Source organism: Mauremys mutica, chromosome 2, assembly GCF_020497125.1.
Source record: "Mauremys mutica isolate MM-2020 ecotype Southern chromosome 2, ASM2049712v1, whole genome shotgun sequence".
Classification (NCBI taxonomy): domain Eukaryota; kingdom Metazoa; phylum Chordata; order Testudines; family Geoemydidae; genus Mauremys; species Mauremys mutica.
The window spans coordinates 255,423,655-255,449,466 of NC_059073.1; the positions used below are offsets into that span (position 1 = coordinate 255,423,655).

Below are 25,812 nucleotides of genomic sequence, written 5' to 3' on the forward strand. Positions count from 1 at the left end.
ATCTTACTGCAAGTTGCTGCTCAGAAGGGAGAGAGGCAGTTAACCAGTCTCTCTAGGCTTTCTAAATGACTGCACAGAACAAAAATTTTAAACTAAACTTTATGGTATATTACATTTTCCTTTTAATGAGAGTTGGTTGCGTAAGGCCTAAGCTTAATATATTTAAAATATACCCCTATATGTTTTGCTCCTGTTGAAAAATCTTAATATCTCAGATATGTGAAGACTGCCTCTTCATCCTGCTAGACTGAAAGCAGAGATGGGGTCATACTACAGAGTTCAAACCCATCTCTAGAGGAGGGTGAAGTAAGGAGTGAACAGAGGAGAAATGAAAACTAGATTCTTCCACAAAATAAACTTCTGATTTCTGGCATCTGAACAATTTCCATTAGAAACTTAAGGATATATATGCTAAAACTGTCACCACTCTCAAAAAGAATGAGAAAATGGCTTTATGTGGCTGATAGGAATCTTTCTCCTCAATCCAGAAAACACCTTTTCAGCTACCCTACATCTTTCACTACAGATCACGCATCTACTATTTTGGTACATTTTTGAAGAGATTTTAGCACTTATGTGCTGGCTGATCAGTCTGTGAGTCCATAGATCTGTTTTTCCACAGATGTTAACATCAAATGTAAATTACACCATCTTGAAGTTTGCTCAATGCCTAGCAGACAGCGACACCTGAATGAGGAGCAGCGAGCTGATGATGAAATTATCTAGACATCTATTTTAGAATTTTATACTGCCATCCATCACTGTAGTATTTGAGCACCTTCAGTATAAAATTGATAGCAATAGTGAAGTCTCTAATGTCCATTTAGGTAGGGCTTGAGCCAAACCTATTGAAGTAAAACGAAAGACTCCTGATTTCCATGGGTCGTGAATCAGGTGCATAATAGATAATTTCTCAGTACCTCTAAGAAATCCAAAGAACACCGGCTGCTGCCCTCCAAATTGAAAGCATGGAAAAAAAGAGAAATGGTGTGATTTGGAGGAGCTTGTAGAATGATGGTACAATCCAAGTTATTGGGATGGAGACCAGGCCAGCCAGGGCTCTTCAGATAACCAAATGACTGATTATATTCTCTGCTGCAACCTGTGTGGGGCGGGCAAGGGGGAAGAGGTGGGCAAGGGGAGGAGGAAAAACAAAACATTTGTAAGCCTTACAAATTTCTGTGTCATTGCTTGTTTACTCTCCATAATGAACAAAGAATCTGTAGGCATATGCCTTAAAAACTTCTTCAAGGCCTACCTGCAGTCTGATAGGTAAACCTGACTCTGTTATCAATCATGTATTCCTCTGATTTGAAAGTCACAATGGCAGTCCGACCATAAGAATAAAACTCAGGGACTACAAAAGTTTCAGTGCCACAGAATCTATTGACCTGTCCATGGTTACCCTGGAATTAAATAAATATAAGTAACTTACAAATTGCAGTTAAATGGTAATTCCCTTTAACTACCTACCGTTGGGTGATCTTACTGCAATCTGATATGTTGCCATATTAAAATCTGATTAAAAATCTTGTCTGTCAAATCCACTCTTATGCAAAGTAAACTCAGCATCATCAACTCTCTGGATGGACAGTTTATACTCTCACCACACACTTTTTTTTGAATATTTCACATTAAAAAAAGGGGAAAACTCAACTAAACGGGTGTTTAAATCCAAGTTTACATTATAGAGTGTTTTGCTTCTGTCTTGCCAGGGCAGCATTTTATAGAGGCATTATGTATTAGAGGGGTAGTCCTGTTAGTCTGTATCTACAAAAACAACGAGGAGTTTGGTGGCACCTTAAAGATTAATAGATTTATTTGGGCCTAAGCTTTCATGGGTAAAAAACCCACTTCTTCAGATGCATGGAGTGAAAATTACAGATACAGGAATAAATATATATTGGCACATGAAGAGAAGGGAGTAACCTTACAAGTGGAGAACCAATGTTGAAGGCCAATTCAGTCAGTGTGGATGTGGTCCACTCCCAATAATTGATGAGGAGGTATCAAAACCAAGAGAGGGAAAATTGCTTTTGTAGTGAGCCAGCCACTCCCAGTCCCTATTCAAGCCCAAATTGATGGTGTTAAGTTTGCAAATGAATTGTAGCTCTGCAGTTTCTCTGTGAAGTCTGTTTTTGACGTTTTTTTGTTGAAGTATGGCTACTTTTAAATCTGTTATTGAGTGTCCAGGGAGATTGAAGTGTTCTCCTACTGGCTTTTGTACGTTACCATTCCTGATGTCTGATTTGTGTCCATTTATTCTTTTACATAGAGACTGTCCAGTTTGGCCAATGTAGTAGATGTGCAGGTGAATAAGCCTCTGATGGTGTGCCTGGTGTGATTGGGGCCTATGATGGTGTTGCTAGAGTAGATATGGGGACAGAGAAGGAAACAGGTTTTGTTACAGGGATTGGTTCCTGGGTTAGTGTTTCTGTGATGTGGTGTGTAGTTGCTGGTGAGTATTTGCTTCAGGTCAGGGGGCTGTCTGTAAGCAAGGACTGGCCTGCCTCCCAAGGCCTGTGAAAGTGGGGGATCATTTTCCAGGATAGGTTCTAGACCGTTGATGATGCGCTGGAGAGGGGCTGTACGTGATGGCCAGTGGTGTTCTGTTATTTTCCTTGTTGGGCCTGTCCTGTAGAAGGTGACTACTCAATAACAGATTTAAAAGTAGCCAATCTTCAACAAAAAACCTTCAAAAACAGACTTCAAAGAGAAACTGCAGAACTACAATTCAGGCCTGGTCTACACTACGCGTTTAAACCGGTTTTAGGAGCATAAAACCGATTTAACGCTACACCCGTCCACACCAAGAGGCCCTTTATATCGATATATAGGGCTCTTTAAACCGGTTTCTGTACTCCTCCCTAACGAGAGGAGTAGCGCTAGTATCGGAATTGCCATATCGGATTAGGGTTAGTGTGGCCGCAAATCGACGGTATTGGCCTCCGGGAGATATCCCACAGTGCACCACTGACCACTCTGGACCGCAATCTGAACTCGGATGCAGTGGTCAGGTAGACAGGAAAAGCCCCGCGAACTTTTGAATATTTCCTGTTTTCCCAGCGTGGAGCTCTGATCAGCACGGGTGGCGATGCAGTCCGAAATCAAAATAAAAAAAAGAGCTCCAGCATGGACCATGCGGATGTGATCGCAGTAAGGGCAGGCAAATCCGTTCTATCAGCGCTCCGTTACAGAAGACGAAATTCAGAATCATTTTTAAAAATTCTCCAGACAGATGCCATAGCAGGGACTCAGCGCACTGCAGCGTGACAAGCGTAACGGAAAGCCAAAGAATCAAATGGACGCTCATGGACTGGAGGACTCAAGCTATCCCACAGTTCCTGCAGTCTCCGAAAACCATTTGCATTCTTGGCTGAGCTCCAAGTGCCTCTAGGGTCAAACAAACAGTGTCCATGGTGGTTCAGGGCATAGCTCGGCAATGTACACCCCCCCCCCACCCACCCCAGAAGTAAAAGGGAAAAAATCCTCTCGTGACTATTTAACATGTCACCCTATCTTTACTGAATGCTGCAGATAGACGCGATGCTGCAGCACTCAACACCAACATCCTTGCTCCCCCCTGCCATGGGTGGCTGATGGTGCAAAACGACTGGTACCCGTTCTCATCATCATGAGCTTTTTGGCACGTGGTGCAGTGCAAAAGGACTGGTAACCATGCCGACTAGCATCTGTCAGGTCCCCCAATGTCAAGTGCACCTAATTTTTCATGGTAGATGGTGCAGTATGGTTGATAACCGTCTTCATCATAGCAACAGGGGGCTGAGCTTCATCAGCCCCCACCCTTCATGTGTAAAGAAAAGATTCAATTGCCCCTGGACTAGCAGAGGGATGTTGGGCTCCTCTCCTCCACACTTCTTACTGTCCTGTCTGGACTATCATAGCAGCTGGAGGCTGCCTTCCACTCATTTCTCACTAACAAGTCACTGTGTCTTATTCCTGCATTCTTTATTACTTCATCACACAAGTGGGGGGACACTGATATGGTAGCCCAGGAAGGCTGTGGGAAGAACGGAATCAACAGGTGGGGTTGTTGCAGGAGCACCCCCTGTGAATGGCATACAGCTCATCATTCCTGCAGGATCTGACACAGAGCAGCTGTGCTCTCTGGTTCTGTGATACAGTGGTTCTCTAGTACACTTGCCCATATTCTAGGCAGGGCTGATTCTGTTTTTTGATACCATAAAGGAGGGATTGACTCAGGGAGCCATTCCCAATTTTGGCTTTTGCGCCCCTGGCTAAGAGCAGCCAGGGGCACTTATGACAGCAACAGATGGCGCAGTGCAAAAGGACTGGTAACCATGATCATCTTTTTACCAATTTATGGATTGGTAGATGGTACAGTACGGTTGGTAACCATCTCTGCTGTCATGCAAAAGCAAAAGCATGCTGCTGTGTAGCGCTGCTGAATCGCCTCTGTCAGCGGCATCTAGCACACATACGGTGACAGTCACAAAAGGCAAAACAGGCTCCATGATTGCCATGCTATGGCATCTGCCAGGGCAATCCAGGGAAAAAAGCCGCGAAATGCTTGTCTGCCGTTGCTTTCCCGGAGGAAGGAGTGACTGACGACATTTACCCAGAACCACCCGCGACAATGATTTTTGCCCCATCAGGCACTGGGATCTCAACCCGGAAATTGCAAGGGGCGGGGGAGGCTGCGGGAACTATGGGATAGCTAGGGAATAGCTACCCACAGTGCAACGCTCCAGAAATCGACGCTAGCCTCGGACCGTGGACGCACACCACCGAATTAATGTGCTTAGTGTGGCCGCGCGCACTCGATTTTATAAAATCTGTTTTACAAAACCGGTTTATGCAAATTCGGAATAGTCCCGTAGTGTAGACGTACCCTCATTTGCAAACTTAACACCATCAATTTGGGCTGGAATAGGGCCTGGGAGTGGCTGGCTCACTACAAAAGCAATTTTCCCTCTCTTGGTATTGACACCTCCTCGTCAATTATTGGGAGTGGACCACATCCACCCTGACTGAATTGGCCTTCAACATTGGTTCTCCACTTGTAAGGTTACTCCCTTCTCTTCATGTGCCAGCATATATTTATGCCTGTATCTGTAATTTTCACTCCATGCATCTGAAGAAGTGGGTTTTTTACCCACGAAAGCTTAGGCACAAATACATCTGTTAGTCTTTAAGGTGCCCCCAGACTCCTCCTTGTTTTTATAAAGGCATTATCTTTGTCATCAGTAGCTAGTTGCAATAGTCCATGTTCTATATGTTCTTGGGTATCATGTATAAACATTCAAGAAAAACATCCTTTTTTACTATTAAATGTAATGTATCATTTTGCTACAATATTTTCACAGTGTAAAAATTTGAATTTTAACTGCATTTTGATTAGTGATGGTAATAGGTAAACCAACGGAGCTTGGGATCAGGGTTAAAGGCTTCCTGCTGTATTCCTGACATTTTTATGTATACTTTTTTTTTTACAGATCACACTCTAACATTTCCATAAAAGTAATGTAATATCTAAATATGTTAAAAATCGACCTGCAACCACCACTAGAGGGCAACAAAAAATTAACAGTTGTTTTCATGCCCAAATTGAAACAAAGAAGGTTTAGTCAAATTTAATACAATGGAAACAAACTGTTTCTTTCTGTGCCTTTTCCATAAACACCACTATTTGCAAGAATATTTGTTTTTATCATGATTCTTGAATAATATGATATAAAGTCTGTTTATGAAAGCCTGCTGTTGAGCATGGCTTGGTGTAATTATGAGAAGTAACATAGTACACAGTGAGTGAAATGTTCCATGTGCACAGGATTTGCATAAGGCCACTTATGAGATTTAAGTGATAGTACATAATGACTTGTATGGGCCCCCTGTGTAAGAATGAATTTAATCCAGTATCATTAACACAATGACTCGCAGTACCCCCAAACAGTGATCCTTCTCTTCTCTCTGCTCCAAACAAGGTGAGAGCTAGATGGTTGCTACTAACTTTGTTTGCCCAGTGACATGAATTGTGCATGTCTTACCATTGTTGGGTCCTGGAACTCTAGATAATTCTGAGAGCAGTCCTGGTTGGCATGGAGGTGGAATGCCTCTACCACCAGTTTGACTTGCTGCTGTGGCGGGGCGTCAATGATCCATGTGCAGACAGTAAATGGTGGATAGGCATTTGGAAAATTAGGTGACATTGCAGTCTGTGGGGTAGAAGTTGCATTATATGTTCCGCCACACAATCCTATTGGAAGCAATAACAACTTAATTAATTGTATCTCGATACCACAAGGCGTGTGAAAAAGCTGTCCACCTCAGCAAAACTGCTTAATTGTTTATTGGAATTCGTTATGATTTCACATTGATCTTTTGATGATTTTTTAGATGCAAAGTATAAATAGAAAACACTCTGATCACGGTGTCAAGCTACATCTATCAATCTCTGTGCCTGCATATGTTCTACATGTAGAGAAATGTTTGTTTTCCATATTCTCATGATACATATTAACCCTCTATGGTGAATTTTTCTCATTTTGCTCTTGAGCAGTGGTTTTCAAACTATTGTACTGGTGACCCCTTTCACATAGCAAGCCTCTGAGTGTGACCTCCCTTATAAATTAAAAACACTTGTTTATATATTTAACACCATTATAAATGCTGGAGGCAAACAGCTCGTGACCCCTCCATGTAAAACCTCGTGACCCTCTAAGGGGTCCCAACCCCCAGTTTGAGAACCCCTGCTCTTGAGGCTGACAACCATCCTGCAATCAAAAGAGACTGAACTGCAGCTGGAGTCCAGTGATGCTGCTTTTAATTTGGTCATAGACATTTTGCAGAGTTATGCAAAGTGCACCTACCCACTACCTACACATTTCTTTTTGGGATAAATAAATAAATAAATAAAATACTTACGATCCACAACGGCGTAGGTAGCATTGAAACCTGCCCTTTGCACAGAACTATCTGTGACAAACTTCACCATCAAGAAGTTACTGGTAGAAAGAAATGGAGCTGGCACGATGGACCCACAAAATGTGCCAGCTAAATTGGCATTTTCATTATCTCCATCATACAGCTAAAAGGGGAGAAAACACTGGATATCTCACTAATATTTTGGCACTTGTGCTATTAAATATAAACATATTCATAAATAGATTAACAAAAGTCTAGTTCTCTGAACCCTTATTTGACTTTACAGTTTTAAGACCCTTTCCTTCCATTACAAGAAAGGAAGATGCTCTTGGGCTTTCACTAAAAAATGCTGATTATCATACTTCACATCTTCAGATAAGCTAATTATCTTAGAAAGTGTGATCTAATTATTTTAGATCCCTAATTCAAGAAAGCAGCCAAAAATTCAAACTTTTTGGTTGGGGTGGGGGGGTTCATTTTTTGATGAAGACACAAACATTTTCAATGAAAATGATTTTACAAAAGTGTCCATTTAATTGAATAGCAATTTTCCATCAAAAATATTTTGGTGGAAAATTCTTTTCAAGATCTACAGTATACCCAACTTGATGCTGGGCACCAGCATTTCAGAACGTCCTGCTATGTGTCCTGCCTACTATGTATGCATATACAACAGAATGGAGTCAAGACGTGAGGATCCATTATCTGGATTTGCCTTTTCATACGTTTTAAAATAAGAAGTGCTTTCAAACAGTTTGGTAGGATAAAGTAATTCTTCAAGTGTTCTTTTAAAGTATTTGACTTTGTCTGCAGTGTAAGTTCTATTTTGTTTGTGACATTTTATATACACCTCTACCCCAATATAACGCGACCCAATATAATACGAATTCAAATATAATGTGGTAAAGCAGTGCTCCAGGGAGGTGGGGCTGCACACTCCGGCGGATCAAAGCAAGTTCGATATAACACGGTTTCACCTATAACGCAGTAAGATTTTTTGGCTCCCGAGGACAGCGTTATATCAGGGTAGAGGTGTATTAAGTAGGCTACACATTTATACTTACAATTCAGTTAAATCCTGAAAGTGAAACCTGTCCCCATTGAAGTCAATGGCAAAAATCCCCTTGACTTCCCAGGGGCCCAGATTTCACCTTGAGTCCTTCAATAATTTATCATACTGAAGAACTTTCATTTTCAAAACAAGCAATTTAATTTCTTTGTGAAGATCTCCCTCTACTGATTAAATTTAAATTCTCTGATCCAACATATTGAACAAAGTCATTTATATATGTCATGATTAGATTAGAACACGGATTCTCTTACATTGACATAATCATATCTGCATGTCTGAGACGATCGTGCTTCAAGAACAAATGAGGTGAAGGTGAGGTTGATCAGCTTGTTTACAGATGCAGCGATGATCCACACACATTCCAAGTTTTTGTCATACGTGCCATCCATGTCAGAGTCTGGAGAGCCAAAGCTGTAACTTGAATTTGTCAAATAACCACCGCAGCCATGCTGAGGCCCTGTGAAACAAGCAGAAATAATTCAATAAGGCCTGATAGTTACTTACAGTTGAAACCTTATTTTAATTTCACATCCCACATTTTTCTGTCAGACACAATAATATTTAATTGCCTACCAAACAAGGCTATTGTGTGGACTATTTGAATGATTAAAGTGCTTGCTTTGAACACAAAGAGCGCTATCTGAATGTGAATCACGATCAGGTATGGCAGACTGGCAAGCGATTGACACATACATTACGTCTGGTTTATTCCATACATATTTCTCTGCTATGCTTTAGTAATAAAGGAGTATCTATTAAAATTCCTAAGAATGAATAAAATCTAGGGAAGGTATAGAATAATGATGTCATGGGTCAAATTGTCAAGAGCTCCTAAGTCATTTAGGTGCTTCTGTACATGTTACCCAATAAGAATATAGTAAATAAAGACATATTTGAAACATCTGCTTAGCCTGAGGGGACGTTATCTGACTGCTTGATAAGACAGTCTGATCTTCCCAGTCTCCAAAGAAGCTGCTAAAGAAATAAGAATCAGAATGGAAACCATGGTTTTCAAAACAGACTAGTTATTCTTGGTGCCTCAGGTTTTGAGTTCTTAGTTAGAGATACCTTAAAGGAACTTGATTTTCAGAGGGTGGGTGCTCAGCACTTCCTGATGATCAGGCACCAGTAAGGTGCCTCTCAGTGAGCATCCATTACTAATCACTTTTGAAAACCTTGTCCTTTAAAAAGCTTTTTGAAAAGGAAGCAGGGAGGTAGAGGACAGAAAAACAATAGAAGCACAATGGCTAAAAGACAGTTCAGTATAATTCTTACCAGCTGCTCAGTTTCTTACGTAAAGTGTGGGAAGAGCTGTAGTTCTTTCAAATGGACTTTTTATCCATCCTCTAGAAAGAATTCTTGGACAGTAGGGGGCACTTTGACGTTGAAAATCTAGCTAATGCTACCCTTCCCCCATGTATGTGGAGTTAGTACATTCTTGCCCAGATTTTCAGATCTGGGTGCCTAACGTGAATTATGAGATCTATACGCAGGCACAGGATTAGACACGGCCTGATTTTCAGAAGTGCTGAATTTCAGAAGGATTGCAGCTGCACAGCACCTTTGAAAAATCAGGCCACTTTTAATTAGATATTTATATCTATGTCCTTAACTTTAGTTACCCAGATTTGAAATTTCTTCCCTGTAATTTATTAAAACGTGATAAGTCAAGTGGCTTTTAGACAGAGATGATTATCCAGTAGATTGGGCACACCTTTATTAACCTCTAATCCATTCCCCACCCAAGTAAAAAGTACAGAATATTTGCAGGGACATTTGCTTGCATCTATTGTATATTCTAGTTTCCTGGTGCTGGACCAGAGGAAGCAATAGTGGATGGGAACCTGGGAGGCAGTGACCATGAGATGGTCGAGTTCAGGATCCTGACACAAGGAAAAAGGGAAAGCAGTAGAACAGAGACCCTGGACTTCAGAAAAGCAGACTTCGACTCCCTCAGGGAACTGATGGGCAAGGTCCCCTGGGAGAATAACATGACGGGGAAAGGAGTCGAGGAAAGCTGGCTGTATTTCAAAGAAACCTTATTGAGGTTGCAGGTACAAACCATCCCGATGTGTAGGAAGAAAAGTAAATATGGCAGGCGGCCAGCTTGGCTTAACAGTGAAATCCTTGCTCGTCTTAAACACAAAAGAACAGCTTACAAGAAGTGGAAGATTGGACAAATAACCAGGGAGGAGTATAAAAGTATTGCTCAGGCATGCAGGTGTGAAATCAGGAAGGCCAAATCACACTTGGAGTTGCAGCTAGCCGGAGATGTTAGGAGTAACAAGAAGGGTTTCTTTAGGTATGTTAGCAACAGGAAGAAAGTCAAGGAAAGTGTGGGCCCCTTGCTGAATGAGGGAGGGAACCTAGTGACAGAGGATGTGGAGAAAGCTAGTGTACTCAATGCTTTTTTTGCCTTCACAGACAAGGTCAGCTCCCAGACAGCTGCACTCTGCAGCACGGTATGGGGAGGAGGTGACCAGCTCTCTGTGGAGAAAGAAGTAGTTTGGGGCTATTTAGGAAAGCTGGACGAGCACAAGTCCATGGGGCCGGATGCGCTGCATCCGAGGGTGCTAAAGGAGTTGGCCGATGAGATTGCAGAGCCATTGGCCATTATCTTTGAAAAATCATGGCGATCGGGGGAGGTCCCGGATGACTGGAAAAAAGCTAATGTAGTGCCCATCTTTAAAAAAGGGAAGAAGGAAGATCCAGGGAACTACAGGCCAGTCAGTCTCACCTCAGTCCCTGGAAAAATCATGGAACAGGTCCTCAAGGAATCAATCCTGAACCACTTAAAGGAGGGGAAAGTGATCAGGAACAGTCAGCATGGATTCACCAAGGGCAAGTCATGCCTGACTAACCTAATTGCCTTCTATGACGAGATAACCGGCTCTGTGGATGAGGGGAAAGCAGTGGATGTACTATTTCTGGACTTTAGCAAAGCTTTTGATACAGTCTCCCACAGTATTCTTGCCAGCAAGTTAAAGAAGTATGGGCTGGATGAATGGACGGTAAGGTGGATAGAAAACTGGCTAGATGGTCGGGCTCAACGGGTAGTGATCAATGGTTCCATGTCTAGTTGGCAGCCGGTATCAAGTGGAGTGCCCCAAGGGTCGGTGCTGGGGCCGGTTTTATTCAATATCTTCATTAACGATCTGGAGGATGGTGTGGACTGCACCCTTAGCAAGTTTGCAGATGACACTAAACTGGGAGGAGTGGTTGATACGCTGGAGGGTAGGGCTAGGATACAGAGGGACCTAGACAAATTAGAGGATTGGGCCAAAAGAAATATGATGAGGTTCAACAAGGACAAGTGCAGAGTCCTGCACTTAGGACGGAAGAATCCCATGCACTGCTACAGACTAGGGACCGAATGGCTGGGCAGCAGTTCTGCAGAAAAGGACCTAGGGGTTACGGTGGACGAAAAGCTGAATATGAGTCAACAGTGTGCCCTTGTTGCCAAGAAGGCTAATGGCATTTTGGGTTGTATAAGTAGGGGCATTTCCAGCAGATCAAGGGATGTGATCATTCCCCTCTACTCAGCACTGGTGAGGCCTCATTTGGAGTACTGTGTCCAGTTTTGGGCCCCACACTACAAGAAGGATGTGGATAAATTGGAGAGAGTCCAGCGGAGGGCAACAAAAATGATTAGGGGGCTGGAGCACATGACTTATGAGGAGAGGCTGAGGGAACTGGGATTGTTTAGTCTGCAGAAGAGAAGAATGAGGGGGGATTTGATAGCTGCTTTCAACTACCTGAAAGGGGGTTCCAAAGAGGATGGATCTAGACTGTTCTCAGTGGTAGAAGATGATAGAACAAGGAGTAATGGTCTCAAGTTGCAGAGGGGGAGGTTTAGGCTGGATATTAGGAAAAACTTTTTCACTAGTAGGGTGGTGAAGAACTGGAATGGGTTACCTAGGGAGGTAGTGGAATCTCCTTCCTTAGAGGTTTTTAAGGTCAGGCTTGACAAAGCCCTGGCTGGGATGATTTAGTTGGGTTTGGTCCTGCTTTGAGCAGGGGGTTGGACTAGATGACCTCCTGAGGTCCCTTCCAACCCTGAGATTCTATGATTCTATGACCAGTTCAAAAGGCACTAGTTAAAATTGACCAGCTTGTTAAAATCAAGCATCTTTCTCTGATCTCTTTGGGGATTCTTGTTTGATTATCTAACTCACACACTGGAATATAGTAGGCATTGCTAATGCTTTTGCTAGAGTCTCATCAAGAATGCCTGAAAATTTTGCAAGATGGGCAGTAACAGTCTATCATCTTCCACAATGAATGCTTTTACAACAGGAAGATAAGCAAAATAATTTACTTTTTGTGGCTAAGCAACAAATGTACTTAGATCCAGAATCTCATTTGCATGTATAAAATAAGACTTTCTTTCTGACAGCAGATGTCTTAACCTTGACACACTGATACATTTCCAAGCATATAAATCTAGGCACCGCCTGAGCTAGTGTTACAAAAGGATAGTTCTGGAGTAAAATCAGCCTCCAGTCATCAGTATTGCATCAGTATCCGTGTGCTAGAGGCAAGAGTTCTGCAAGACTGCAATAATTAAACCAGTGTGACTAAGGATAAAAGTCATCCTGCTGTTCCAACTGAAGCTGGGAAAACTCCACGCAAACAGAAGTTGATTAAAAAAAAATCCTATCCCACTGAGGCACTGGAGACTTCTTTATCACTAGTAATGAATAGGGAACACTTATAATGGGAACAGAATGAAAAAGACAAGGATTAGTTGGATCTAATCCAGTTTTGTGTAGTAAAGAATCACACATTTGGACGAGTCCTAAAGTAACTGTATTTCTAATGCAGAACGTTAGAACAAAGAGAGGGGAAATGGGACCAATTAATTCTGAGTCCAAAAAGATACTTAGGAAAACTAAATCATCAGAGGGGAGAGTGCTTGTGGGGTGGTGTGCTGCTTTGCTACTTCCTTCTGACTGTTAGTACTTTTTCAGGATAAATACATTCTTTTGAAATAAAGTTTATTAGGGCTTGATCCTGCAAGAGTCTAAGTACTTTGGCCCTGATCTACCAAAGCACTTAAGGACATACTCAATTTTAAGCAAGTAGGTAGTCCAACGAAAGCCAATGGGATTGAGTCCCGAGTGATCGCAGAAGATAGACTAGTATCGGAGGGGTAGCCGTGTTAGTCTGGATCTGTAAAAGCAGCAAAGAGTCCTGTGGCACCTTATAGACTAACAGACGTATTGGAGCATGAGCTTTTGTTGGTGAATACCCACTTCATCGGATGCAACAAAAGATAGACTGACTCACACAGCGCTCAGAGTTGTCAGATTTGCTAGCACGGAATTTTACAGAATATTATCACAACTTACATGGATACCTAAAGTGAAAACCAGCCAAGATGTCAAGTAGCCTGCATCAAGCAAAACGCAGAGCACTACCTGTTGAAAAGCTATTTATCTGTGGTAGGGTTTTCTTCAGTTCAATGGAGCAGTGACAGGTTTTATATCTGCTGAGGATCTGCCCTAGGTGTCTGAATTGTCTCTCTTTTGGGCCTCCCTCCTCATCGTTACAAAGTTGCTATTGATGACCAATCACATACGTCCATGAGGGATTTTTCAGCTGCCCATTCTTTTTGAGCAGCCAGTAATTTGTTCTTTAACTGTCCGCTTCTCCTTTTCTCATCTGCCCAGCATGGAGCCATTTGTGCATGCTGAACATTTTTGGGTTTGTTTTGCTTTGGGAGACGAAATGGTATAGATCTTAAATGACTGGCATTTCTGAGAGGTGTATGTTCTATTGCACTAAAGGACAACTACGTGTGCTTCAAACACATTTAAAGGATGTATTCTAACTGTGCAACAGACTGCTAAACTTATTCAGCTGTCTCACCAATGCATGCTTGTGAATAGTTATTTCTTCACACATATTGCAGTAACTAGGGTATATTTATAAACAGAGTAGAAAGAGCTAATACACTGTGAATAGATATTATAAGCATGTTACAGACATGATTTGTTTGTGTTATAAGCACATCAGGAGATGTTATAAATCAGTGGTTCTCAACCTTTCCGGGCTATTGTACTCCTTTCAGGAGGCTGACTTGTCTTGCGTATCCCTAGTTTCACCTCACTTAAAAACTACTTGCTTACAAAAATCAGACATAAAAATACAAAAGTGTCACTGCACACTATTAGTGAAAAATTGCTTACTTTCTCATTTTTACCATAGAATTATAAAAGAAATCAATTGGAATATAAATATTGTACTAACATTTCAGTGTATAGAATATAGAGCGGTATAAACAAGTCATTGTCTGTATGAAATTTTAGTTTGTACTGATTTCGCTAGTGCTTTTTATGTAGCCTGTTGTAAAACTAGACAAATAAATAGATGAGTTGATGTACCCCCTAGAAGACCTCTGTGTACCTCTAGGGGCACACATACCCCTCTTATAAGCAAGATATTGACATGCTGGACATTGCAACAATCTATAACAATTGACTAATTAGTAAAACTTATATTAATGATGTTAACTATAAATGATTTGTAAGCATACCCTTATGTGACAGACCCAGGCCAGTGGGGTACAGGAGTCTGGTCGAGGGCAAATATACTGGTCACTGGATGAGTAGTTTTCTGTTCCCTGAGTGACCAGAGCAGGGGCTGCACTAGGGTAATCAGGAACCTGCTAGAACCAGTTAAGGCAGACAGGCTGATTAGATCACCTGCAGCCAATCAAGGCAGGCTAATCAGGGCACCTGGGTTTAAAAAGGAGCTCACTCCAGTCAGGTGAGGAGGAGCCAGAGGAGAGGAAGTGTGTGTGAGGAGCTGGGAGCAAGAGGCACAAGAAGCTGAGATTGAGAGTTGCTGGAGGACTGAGGAGTACAAGCGTTATCAGACACCAGGAGGAAGGTCCTGTAGTGAGGATAAAGAAGGTGTTTGGAGGAGGCCATGGGGAAGTAGCCCAGGGAGTTGTAGCAAGAGGCACTATAGACAGCTGCAATCCACAGGGCCCTGGGCTGGAACCCGGACTAGAGGGTGGGCCGGGTTCCCCCCAAACCTCCCAACTCCTGATCAGACATAGGAGGAGTTGATCCAGACTGTGGGGAAGATCACTGAGGTGAGCAAATCTGCCAATAAGCGCAGGACCCACCAAGGTAGAGGAGGAACTTTGTCACACTTAATATAAAGTATGACTGGTATTGCAATGAACCATATTGAACATGGCATGGTGTATTTCTGTATCTATAGGAAGGTGTTTTTCAAAACTGTAATTGGGATAATATCTAGACCAGCAGTAACATTGAACAAACAAACACAAAAGCAATGCCTATTTGCAAAATCAGTTAGTATTAAAAGGAAATTAACAGAACTGTAAAAACCAGGGGAGTCCAGATGATCTGGTTTTGGTTTTTCTATTGCACTTATCACTGTAATATCTAATGGCTCTGATCCTGCAATTGGATCTGTACAGACAGGCCCATGTGCGGAGTGTCAGTGAAGTAGATGGGACTGTATCTTGACCCCAGGTACATGCACAAGGAATCAATGGTAGGATTGTGGCCTCAGTGATGAATAGGTGCACTAGTGGTAGCAGTAGTGGACTTCAGAATGAATCCAGCTCTATGAAGCTTTTTTTTGTTTGTTTTTAATTTAGTAACATCAGCCATAGTGGGAAATTTAGCAAATAGGTGGGTATTGGGATTACTCCACATTACTTGGATTCTTGTGCGTGTGTGTGTGTGTAAAACTACCTTTTTCATTTTGGAAAATATACTTGGTACTGAGAGGGGACTTAACAAGGACAATATATTAGAGACCAAGCTCATCCTTACACAAGATAGAAGACTGGATCTTGCTATCTTTGAAATCAGTGAGAGTTTTGCCATTTAATTCAATAGGAACAACATCAGACCCAAAGCCACCACAGGGTTTCTAAATGCTTCTAAGTAGAGAGATGTGACGTGTTCACACAATTAAACCCCAAACACACACAATTTGCATGATTTTGGGTTTTGTTACATATGCCTTGGAAAGTTCTGTGACCCATTTGAGCCTGCCTGAACAAAAGTATAACATTGTATTGAAATGTTTGACATGGTCTCAACACAGAACCTGGTGAAACTCAGTGGTTTCATCAGAGCTTCAGGTTGGGATTTGGGGTTTGTTCAAATCCAACACACAAAGTGATATTTGGTGCAAATGCTTGTGGATCAAGCCCCATCCCTCAAGAAAATGTTTTGTAAGAACCTCTGTGAAGCAAAACTGCTGTGTACATGATGGTTCAGCTTCTCAGCTCAGATCTCTACTCGCTTTCTCTCTTTCTGAGTCTCTCCCTACAGAATCACACTGTAAGTCCACCTTGATATCTTGTGATAAAAGTCTAACTGAACCAAATGGATTGTGAAATCTGTGCCAAGCACTGCAATTTTATTGGAGTTATGAGAAGGTAGGCCAAATTCAGCAAGAAAGTTAATTTGCTATGGTCAAAGACATATGCTTATGAGATTTATTTGTTCAAGAGAGAAAATATTTCCCCTTTAAAATTTTTCACTATAAATCTGAGACTTATCTTTGCTAATCTGTGACTGACAGGATTTAACTGTCACTGCAGATCAGCAGTGCTAGTGGCAAGATGTTACTAAAATAATTTTATATAAGTCAGTGCAATAAATTATGTTATTAGCATCAGAGATAAGAAATGATTTATACAGAGTATAAACGACACCTAATTGCACAGTCCAGTAGCTATATTTTGTCTTAAAGTGCACATATGGGGCCCAATCTTCAGAGGTGCTGAGCAATCAAAACTCCAAGTGATGTCAACAGGAGCTGAAGGTGCTCAGCACCTCTGAGAATCAGAGCCATGGTACTTACAAATTGAAGCCAGTGGGAACCTAAGAAACATATACACATCTCAAAGGTAGGATTCCCAATTTAGGTTGGATATATTCCTGGAGACTCCGGGGCAATCCTGAAGGATTGGCAACCCAATTCAAAGGGCAGAGTTTGGGTTTAAGACTGTATATACCAAGGTTTTGTGTTGACAATAAAAAATAAGGGAGTAAAAAGGCTGGCACAAATTCTACTGGGCCAATTTTCACTATATTGTTAAAATAAATGCGCATTCAATTAAGGGAAATACCTCCATAACCCTAAGCCTTTTAGCAAATACTTTGCTGGTATATATTTTTTTCAAATAAGAAAAAGTAATTTAATACATACTTAACAGAGTTAACATATGGGAAACAAATGAAAAAAGACACCAAGGGGTAATACTGAGTTATGTTATGAAAGGGGGGCCACAGATTATTTTGGCAGGAAGGAAAGGTTATATAGATTATTAGGTTGTTTACTAAATTACTAGGATGCATTTAGATCAAAGGAGAAGATTTCTTATTCTAACTCTGTTCCTTCTAAAGTCTTACTCCCCATTACTTTGTTTTTAAATGATTATCCATTCCTAAAAATATTTATTAAAATAAAAAGCTGTGTGGTCTTCAAGGAAAAAAAGTTGGACAGGATGGAGGCAGCAGTGAATATAATGGACTCCTGACAGACCTTGCTGGCAGAGAGTAAAGTTGTCTCTGGGCACTTGGGCTGAGTGCTAAAGGTGGTGAGGAGGAAAATGCATTCTGTTGTACATCATACTGGTCCTTTACAAGGAGGCCGTCTGTACTTCTACCAGCTGCTACTGATGATTCCATAAACAATGGGAAGACAGAGGCCTAGCCATGTCCCCAAGCCAAGTAAGACTATAACCTCTTGGGGATATAGAGAATGAACAGGAATTTTTGCTGCCCCTTCTCTTCCTCCCTTCCCCATCCAAAACAGCACTAAGTTGCAGGGGAAGGAGAAGCTCCCTACGCTGTCACATGCATTTCCCAGCATATTCACACAACCCTGGGCAGCACTGTGCCTTAAGAATGTTAATGCTGGTGCAAAGCCCAGCTCTGAAGAGAATGGCACACCTTCAGGAAGCTGCTAAAATTCTCCCTTTGATCATTTAGAACACTGTATTTACTGTCATAACTAAGGCAATCAGGATGTGTAGAGGAGGACAGAGAACAAGACAGATAAGCTGCTGGGCAGAAATCATAAGCTATTAAATAGGGTTGCTTTTACACCCCATCGCATAGGGGTCAATTATTTAAAAAGGAAAATAATACAGTAGGGCATGAGTTCTCGTGACCCCCCAGGGGGATCACAAATAGGTGCCAGAGAGATCATATTCACCCCACTCTTCCCATATTGCTAAATGGAAGGTGTGGGGGAGGGTTGTGTCCCTGCTAGATGGAAAGGAGGTGCCAGGGGAGAGCAGCATCCTGAAATGGAAAGGGGAGCCCCAGTATGGAAAAAATCAAGAACTGCTGCAATGGTGTCTTAAATAAACAACCTCCTTTCTCAACAGAGCAAGAAATGGTTTTCAGGGGTTCATTCCTTGCTACGCAAAAGCTACAGTTATCACTTAGAAAAGGAAATTAAACACAAATAGTCCCCACTGCCCCAGTATGCTACATAGTAAATGTGGAAAGTCCCCTTTACAGCAGAGTTCACCTGAACAGGTCAAGTCTTCCCCTTTTGCAGGGGGTGGATACATAAGGGACCATTGGTCCAATCACAGCTCCAGTGCACACAGTCCTCACTTCTCAATGTGGGAGAAACCCAAACTCTTCCTCCAGCAGCATCTCATCTGACCAAAACCCTTAGCCTCTGATTGGTTTATCTCCCCCAGCCACTGAAGAGACAAGCACTTGAAGTTTAGACTTGAAATTAGATGAAGGTTTCTAACCATCAGAGGAGTGAAGTTCTGGAACAGCCTTCCAAGGGGAGTAGTGGGGGCAAAAGACATATCTGGCTTCAAGACTAAGCTTGATAAGTTTATGGAGGGGATGACGTAATGGGATAGCCTAATTTTGGCAATTAATTTGTCTTTGACTACTAGCGGTAAATGTGCCCAATGGCTTGTGATGGGATGTTAGATGGGGTGGGATCTGAGTTACTACAGAGAATTCTTCCCTGGATGTCTGGCTGGTGAGTCTTGCCCACATGCTCAGGGTTTAGCTGAAGCAATATTTGGGGTCGGGAAGGAATTTTCCTCCGGGGCAGATTGGGCAGAAGCCTTGGGGGGGTTTCGCCTTCCTCTGCAGCGTGGGGCACGAGTCTCTTACTGGAAGGTTTTCTGCACCCTGAAGTCTTTAAACCATGATTTGAGGCTCAGGTTTGATACAGGAGTGGGTGGGTGAGATTCTGTGGCCTGCATTGTGCAGGAGGTCAGACTAGATGATCATAATGGTCCCTTCTGACCTTAAAGTCTATGAACTCATTCTGTGACATAAGGAAATGTCGCTATCCTTGTTTTAAGGGCCAGAAACTAAGACAGAAAGGTAAAAGAACTTAACTAAGGCAACAGAAGGAGCCAAGCTGCCCATTCCTTCCTACAGTTCTGACATGTTGACAATCCTTACAGGCTGAGCTCTTCCACTCAGCTCAATTCATGCTTTTAACACGACAGCATGTCCAGCCCATCACAGTACAGATGAGCGTGAACCACAACATCAAGATCTGAATCCAAATTATGAACCATCCCCAGAGTTAAGAGGCTTTTGATTCTGGGGTTTTAATTTGGTCCATCATAGTGAAAGGACCAATCTGTGAAATTCAGATCTACATCAAAGTTAAGAGTCTGAAGCCATCCCCCCATCACCAATACCAGCTATGTTTGGATCTAGGGGGGTTGGTTTGGGACCATTTCTAGTTAGATGAGTAACATAATCACCACGGCAAACATAATGGTGGAATGCACACCAAATTAGTCATGAGCACACAGGGTTGTAATGAGTGCTTTGTATTCTCCTTATCCAAATGTTAGATCACAACAATATTTTTGCAAAGATTGTAGTTTGTGATGTGGCTGTTTGACAATGTAGCATCAAATATACAGTAGCGTATTTCTAAAGAAATACATTTTAAAGAATAGATTAAGCATTGTTGTCCTGCCAAATTAATACTAATGAATGATTTTTGGTGATTTGTTTTTCACGGTAGATTGTGCCTGGTGGAAAGAATTCAGTCCTTGCAGAGGGTGCAGCATCAATGATGTGAATTAATTGCTTTAATTAAAACAGGGCCGTTTTTCTCAATTTTCAGGCTTTAGCGCCAATGATGCCTAGTTTTCGTATGTCCTGCAATGTTTTTGTGAGCTACACACTTACTTACTGATCCTCCCTTCATTGCCCTCCCCACTCAGTGAGCAAATTGACCACCTTTCTATAAAATTCACAAAGGATGAACTACAGATAACCCTAGTTTTTGGCACCATCCCTAAGAGAAGCCTAATCAGCAATGAAATTTGAAGAGCTTATGAAGAAAGGAATTAAGCTAAGTTTAGTTTTCTGCAACTGAGTTTATGGTTTCTACTCACCTCCTTCCAAGACATAATCAGGGTCACCAACAACATTAAACAGAGCACAATAATTACATTATCCAGTTGTGCATCTCTAATATAGCCACAAAATAATGTACGCATTGTAGAGTAATAGAGATTTATGTTTGAAGTTGCTCTACAGATACCACTCAGTAATTTGCAATCATAAATTGCCCTCTGATTGCATTTGCTGTTGTAGAGACACTGTTTTTGTATTCCTACAAAACCATATGGTTTTTTTTCAGACATGAGGGGGTTACTTTAAAGACTAATTTAAAATAAAAAGCTCTCTGGTGTTTGTGGCTTTACTGTCTCAATTTTTAAGCATAATTCTTTATGCTCAGATTACAAAGATGTGTGGCAAAGTTTCCTAGAGCTATGCATCAGCCCAGCCAAGCTGTAATGGGTTAAAGGATTGTGACTCTTTAAAATTTTTATATATATGATTTTCTATTTCTTGGCCCCTTTCCACCCGCACGAGATCTTCAGAATCCTGTGTAAATACCCTAGGACTCACTCCTTGTAGCTTGCTTCCCACAGGTAGGGGGAAAACAAGAAAGAGATATAAAACCAAGAGCCACTCTCAACATACACATTACATATTATGATAGTCACACCTGACAGATATAAAAGAGTTGTGGAAGGCAGATATAAAAGCCCCAGAATGTTGAAGGCCTTTTTTTCTATAAACTAAAAGGTTACCTGAGATTAATTAGAGACACCTGAGTCCAGTTAAGGACTGCCAATGACCTTTAAAAACCCCTCTTCCTGTGAGAGAAGAGCAGGAGGACTGAAAAGCCAGTTACAGCAGAGAGAAAAGGCTTCTCCTGGGTGGGAGGCTGTTTCTCCTCCTTGTAGGAAAAACCACCAAGTTAACAGCTGTTTAGTAAGCCAGCGTAATAAGGCAACACCCTGAAGAAGGGGCAGGGAAAGGTATTCCTTTTTGTGTTGTGCATTTTTATATAGTTGTTTTGCTTCTGAGAACTACTTGGCTCTACCCAGAAGCCCAGCGTGTAAATATACTGAAAAATAAAACAGAGTGAAGAATAAAAACCCTGATTTACTCCAGGCCTCTACTGCCTGAGGGAGAAACTCTGAGGCCAACAATGCGAAGGAGGTGCCTTGCCACAATATATGCACATATACGTGTGTGCACACCCCCATTATATATATTTCTGCATGCACACACACACCCCTCCCCACATACATTACATGAAGATCTATTTCACTCCTATATAACTCCATTCTTTAGTTCCTGGAGCTGGGTAGGTCTCCCTCCAGAAATAGCCTCAAAGATTCTTTTTTAAGGTGATATAAGGCTCATCCTCCCTTGGGGAAACAATCAAGGTTTCTGCAGAACCACTGAAAGTTTGGCCATCTTTCACTGTATCTTTGAGCAGAATCTCATACAGGTAAATCTAGAGCAGTGGTTTCCAAATTATGGTCTGCGGACTGCTGGGAGTCTGCAGACTATGTCTAAATGTCCACAAAACTGTGGTGTCTAAGATTTCTAAAGGGGTCTCCACTTCCATTGGAACATTTTGGGGGGTCTGCAAATGAAAAAAGGGTTAAAACCACTGATCTACAGTCAATGCCTTAAGAAACTTCTGACTACCTGCTAGTCTGAGGACTGAGACAGCCCTCAAAGGCTGACAGTTTTGGGAGTCCCTGCTGAGCTCATCTTTGAAGCACAGACCCATCATGAGACCAATCATGCCTGGTACTTAATAGATTTTCACAGAGCACTATGCAAAACAACATTAGCAGAAGCACATTTGATGGAATACATGAGAGAACAGTCCACAAGGCAGATTTTAAAGTTTTCTGTAGCGATTAAAGCTAAGAGGAGTTAATAAGAGTAATGGCCATGAGGTTCTCTGGGAATACTATATTTGGCAAGGATATGGTGCCATTTATATTCGTTATCCCTAAATACTTAGACTGTAACAAATGAAAAACTGGTATTTGCTGTGGGGGCTCAATGGCTCAGCTAAAGGCTATGTTTATCCTACCACAAGGCCTTTCATTCTGGAGTGTCTGAGTGCATGCTTTATAAACATGGCCATTATGCCTTTTTTTCATCCAGAGAATGAATTAATTAGGCAACAAAATACTGGATATTATATTAAGGCTGTTTAAAGATGATAATCATTTATAGCTTATCACTACCAACGATTCAGATGTTACAGAAAGATCACCTTTCAGACTAGCAGTGAGACGGACTTTAAAATTTAAGTATCTGGTCAAGGCAAGAATCAAGAACTGCCTTAGCACTGTCTAGGGTGCCCATAAGAACAGTACTTTGCTCACATAACCAATGTGTTCCATTATGATGACAGAACTATGTGCTGGGCTGGCTGAGGGATTGGGGGTGGTCAGTGAAATGATTTGTTGGGGCACCTCAAGCTTCACTGACTTATTTTATTTTAAAAAGGTATGAAGCGGGGGGGCACTGGGGAGGGAGGCAGTGCTGCAAGGGGAGGAGAGGAAGAAAGGGTGTCTAACTTCAGGCTATCACTAGCCTCCTGCTGCAGAATTAGAGCTCAGCTGCTGTGCCAGTGTCCATCCATAAAGTCCTCCAAAAGAGGGGGATGTGGGTACTGCTATGCCTTCTGCCACCAGGGCTTTGGATCTGTGCTCCGGCTTCACTCCAGCTCCAGGCAAAAACCTGCAGCTCCACTGCTCCAGAGCTGCTCTGCACGCCAGCTCCGGGCTCCACTCCAAAGCCCTGTCTGCCACTCAAGGGACAACTGTGCATTTTATGAGATAGGTAAGAATTAAGTTAAGGCTATGTCTATCCTTGTGGCGGCATGCGTGGCTACATGCTACAGTGAAAGGCAGGCTATGTCCACCCTTGTCTACTTAGACTACTAGAGAGAGAAGGTGGGCAAGGAAATATCTTTTATGGGATCAACTTCTGTTGGAGAGAGAGACAAGCTTTTGAACTCCACAAAGTTCTTCTTCAGGTCACCTCACCCACACTGTCCCTCTCATATCCTGGGACCAACATGGCTACAACAACACTTGTACTACTGAGAGCCCTATCTTGTTGCCAGAGGCTACAACAGCTGCATAGGACATGACTTGACATCAGATAACAGGGAGTATTTGATGGGATAGTATTCTTACCTATTGTCTCTCTGAAAGATGCTTTCCAGCCTCCAGCTACTTCAAAGAAATCAGTCTTAAACACCAGGAGCAAGTCATTGCTGGAGCTCATAAGAGTTGGAGGAGGTTCTGAGCCGCAGAATTTGCCAAGGAGTGGAGAGTAGATATCTGAGCCATCATATACAGCCACATAATCTTTGTAACAAGAGGAGGAAGCTTCAAGGTGGAAGGCATTGAATCTGTAAGATACAATGTAGGGGGTTACATTATCCCAGTTTTGTTTTTATTCAGATGTTGGGTGGTTTTTGGTGCTTGTGGAAATGAGGTATTAATAGTAATGGCCAGAGCCAAGCATAAGGTGGGTAGAGTGAATTTAATACTAATTGGTTTTCGAGGTTATAGAATATGGGGCAGGGGACACACCTCCTCCTGGTTTGTTAATCTAGCTCTGTACAAATGTTTGGAAACAAAACATTTTGGGCTGAACTAAGCATTTCCTTTGACCCCGATGGACTTTTTCGATTCATCAAAGATTCAAAAAAAATTCAGACATGATTCGAACTCAAACTGATTTTCTTCCAGAACTGCTATCAAACTGAAAAATCAGTTCTTCACCCAGGAATAAGCATGGGCAGGTGCCCTTCAGGGAAGAGAGTTTAAAAAATAATGATTAGATATTAGAAGCATCCGAAGAAGTGGGTATTCACCCACGAAAGCTCATGCTGCAAAACGTCTGTTAGGCCTGGTCTACACTAGGCGTTTAAACCGGTTTTAGGAGCGTAAAACCGATTTAACGCCACACCCGTCCACACTAAGAGGCCCTTTATATCGGTATAAAGGGCTCTTTAAACCGGTTTCTGTACTCCTCCCTAACGAGAGGAGTAGCGCTAATATCGGTATTACCATATCGGATTAGGGTTAGTGTGGCCGCAGATCGACGGTATTGGCCTCCGGGCGGTATCCCACAGTGCACCACTGACCGCTCTGGACAGCAATCTGAACTCGGATGCAGTGGCCAGGTAGACAGGAAAAGCCCCGCGAACTTTTGAATATTTCCTGTTTGCCCAGCGTGGAGCTCCGATCAGCACGGGTGGTGATGCAGTTAAAAATCAAAATAAAGAAAGAGCTCCCGCATGGACGATGCGGACGTGATCGCTGTAAGGGCAGGCAAATCTGTTCTATCAGCGCTCCGTTACAGAAGACGAAATTCAAAATCATTTTTAAAAAATCTCCAGACAGATGCCATAGCAGGGACTCAGCGCACTGCTGCGTGACAAGCGTAATGGAAAGCCAAAGAATCAAATGGACGCTCATGGACTGGAGGACTCAAGCTATCCCACAGTTCCTGCAGTCTCTGAAAAGCATTTGCATTCTTGGCTGAGCTCCAAATGCTTCTAGGGTCAAAAACAGTGTCCGCGGTGGGTCAGGGCATAGCTAGGTAATTTACGCACCCCCCCACCCACTCCCAGAAGTGAAAGGGAAAACAATCCTGTCTTGACTCTTTTACATGTCACCCTATCTTTACTGAATGCTGCAGATAGACGCGATGGTGCAGCACTCAACACCAACATCCTTGCTCCCCACACGCCATGGATGGCTGATGGTACAATATGACTGGTATCCGTCCTCATCATCAGCCTATTGGCACATGGGGCAGTGCAAAAGGACTGGTAACCATGCTGACTAGCATCGGTAAGGTCAATCAAGGGCGCCTGGTCCTAATTTTTCATGGTAGATGGTACAGTATGGCTGATAACCATCGTCATCATAGCAACAGGGGGCTGAGCTCCATCAGCCCCCACCCTTCATGTGTAAAGAAAAGATTAAATTGCCCCTGGACTAGCAGAGGGATGCTGGGCTCCTCTCCTACACACTCCTTACTCCGATTTAATGTGTTTAGTGTGGCCGCGCACACTCGATTTTATACAATCTGTTTTGTTAAACCGGTTTATGTAAATTCAGAATAATCCCGTAGTGTAGACGTACCCTGAGTCTATAAGGTGCCACAGGATTCTTTGCTGCTTCTGCAGAACCAGACTAACATGGCTACCCCTCTGATACTTGATTAGATATTAGTGACCCCATTTCTGTCCAGGCCAGTTGTGCTCACAAGATAAGCTTGAAGTGAAACTTGATAACACAGCATGCATCAACATGGGTATCTTTATTTCCAGGAACTATGCAGATCTTGCATATTCTTTGAGAATCAGTATCCTCACTCATTTATCCAAACAGCCAAATCAGCCATCAGCTTCCTTGGGCACTTTGGATGTACATATACAGTAATGCATAATCAGCCCCCAAGCCAGCATGCTAC

General features: G+C 42.3%; 1 protein-coding gene across 1 annotated transcript in view; it reads right to left on the reverse strand.

Moving 5' to 3' along the window:
• The window catches only part of CUBN (cubilin), a 215,549-nt gene that overhangs the window by 5,044 nt on the left and 184,693 nt on the right, over positions 1-25,812 (reverse strand). The window contains exons 59-64 of the mRNA XM_045006661.1: positions 23,517-23,734; positions 8,230-8,435; positions 6,907-7,069; positions 6,030-6,238; positions 1,259-1,406; positions 921-1,102 (exon numbers count right to left, since the gene is read on the reverse strand). Coding sequence (XP_044862596.1) covers positions 921-1,102; positions 1,259-1,406; positions 6,030-6,238; positions 6,907-7,069; positions 8,230-8,435; positions 23,517-23,734 — 1,126 coding nt within the window. The remainder of the gene's footprint in view (positions 1-920; positions 1,103-1,258; positions 1,407-6,029; positions 6,239-6,906; positions 7,070-8,229; positions 8,436-23,516; positions 23,735-25,812) is intronic.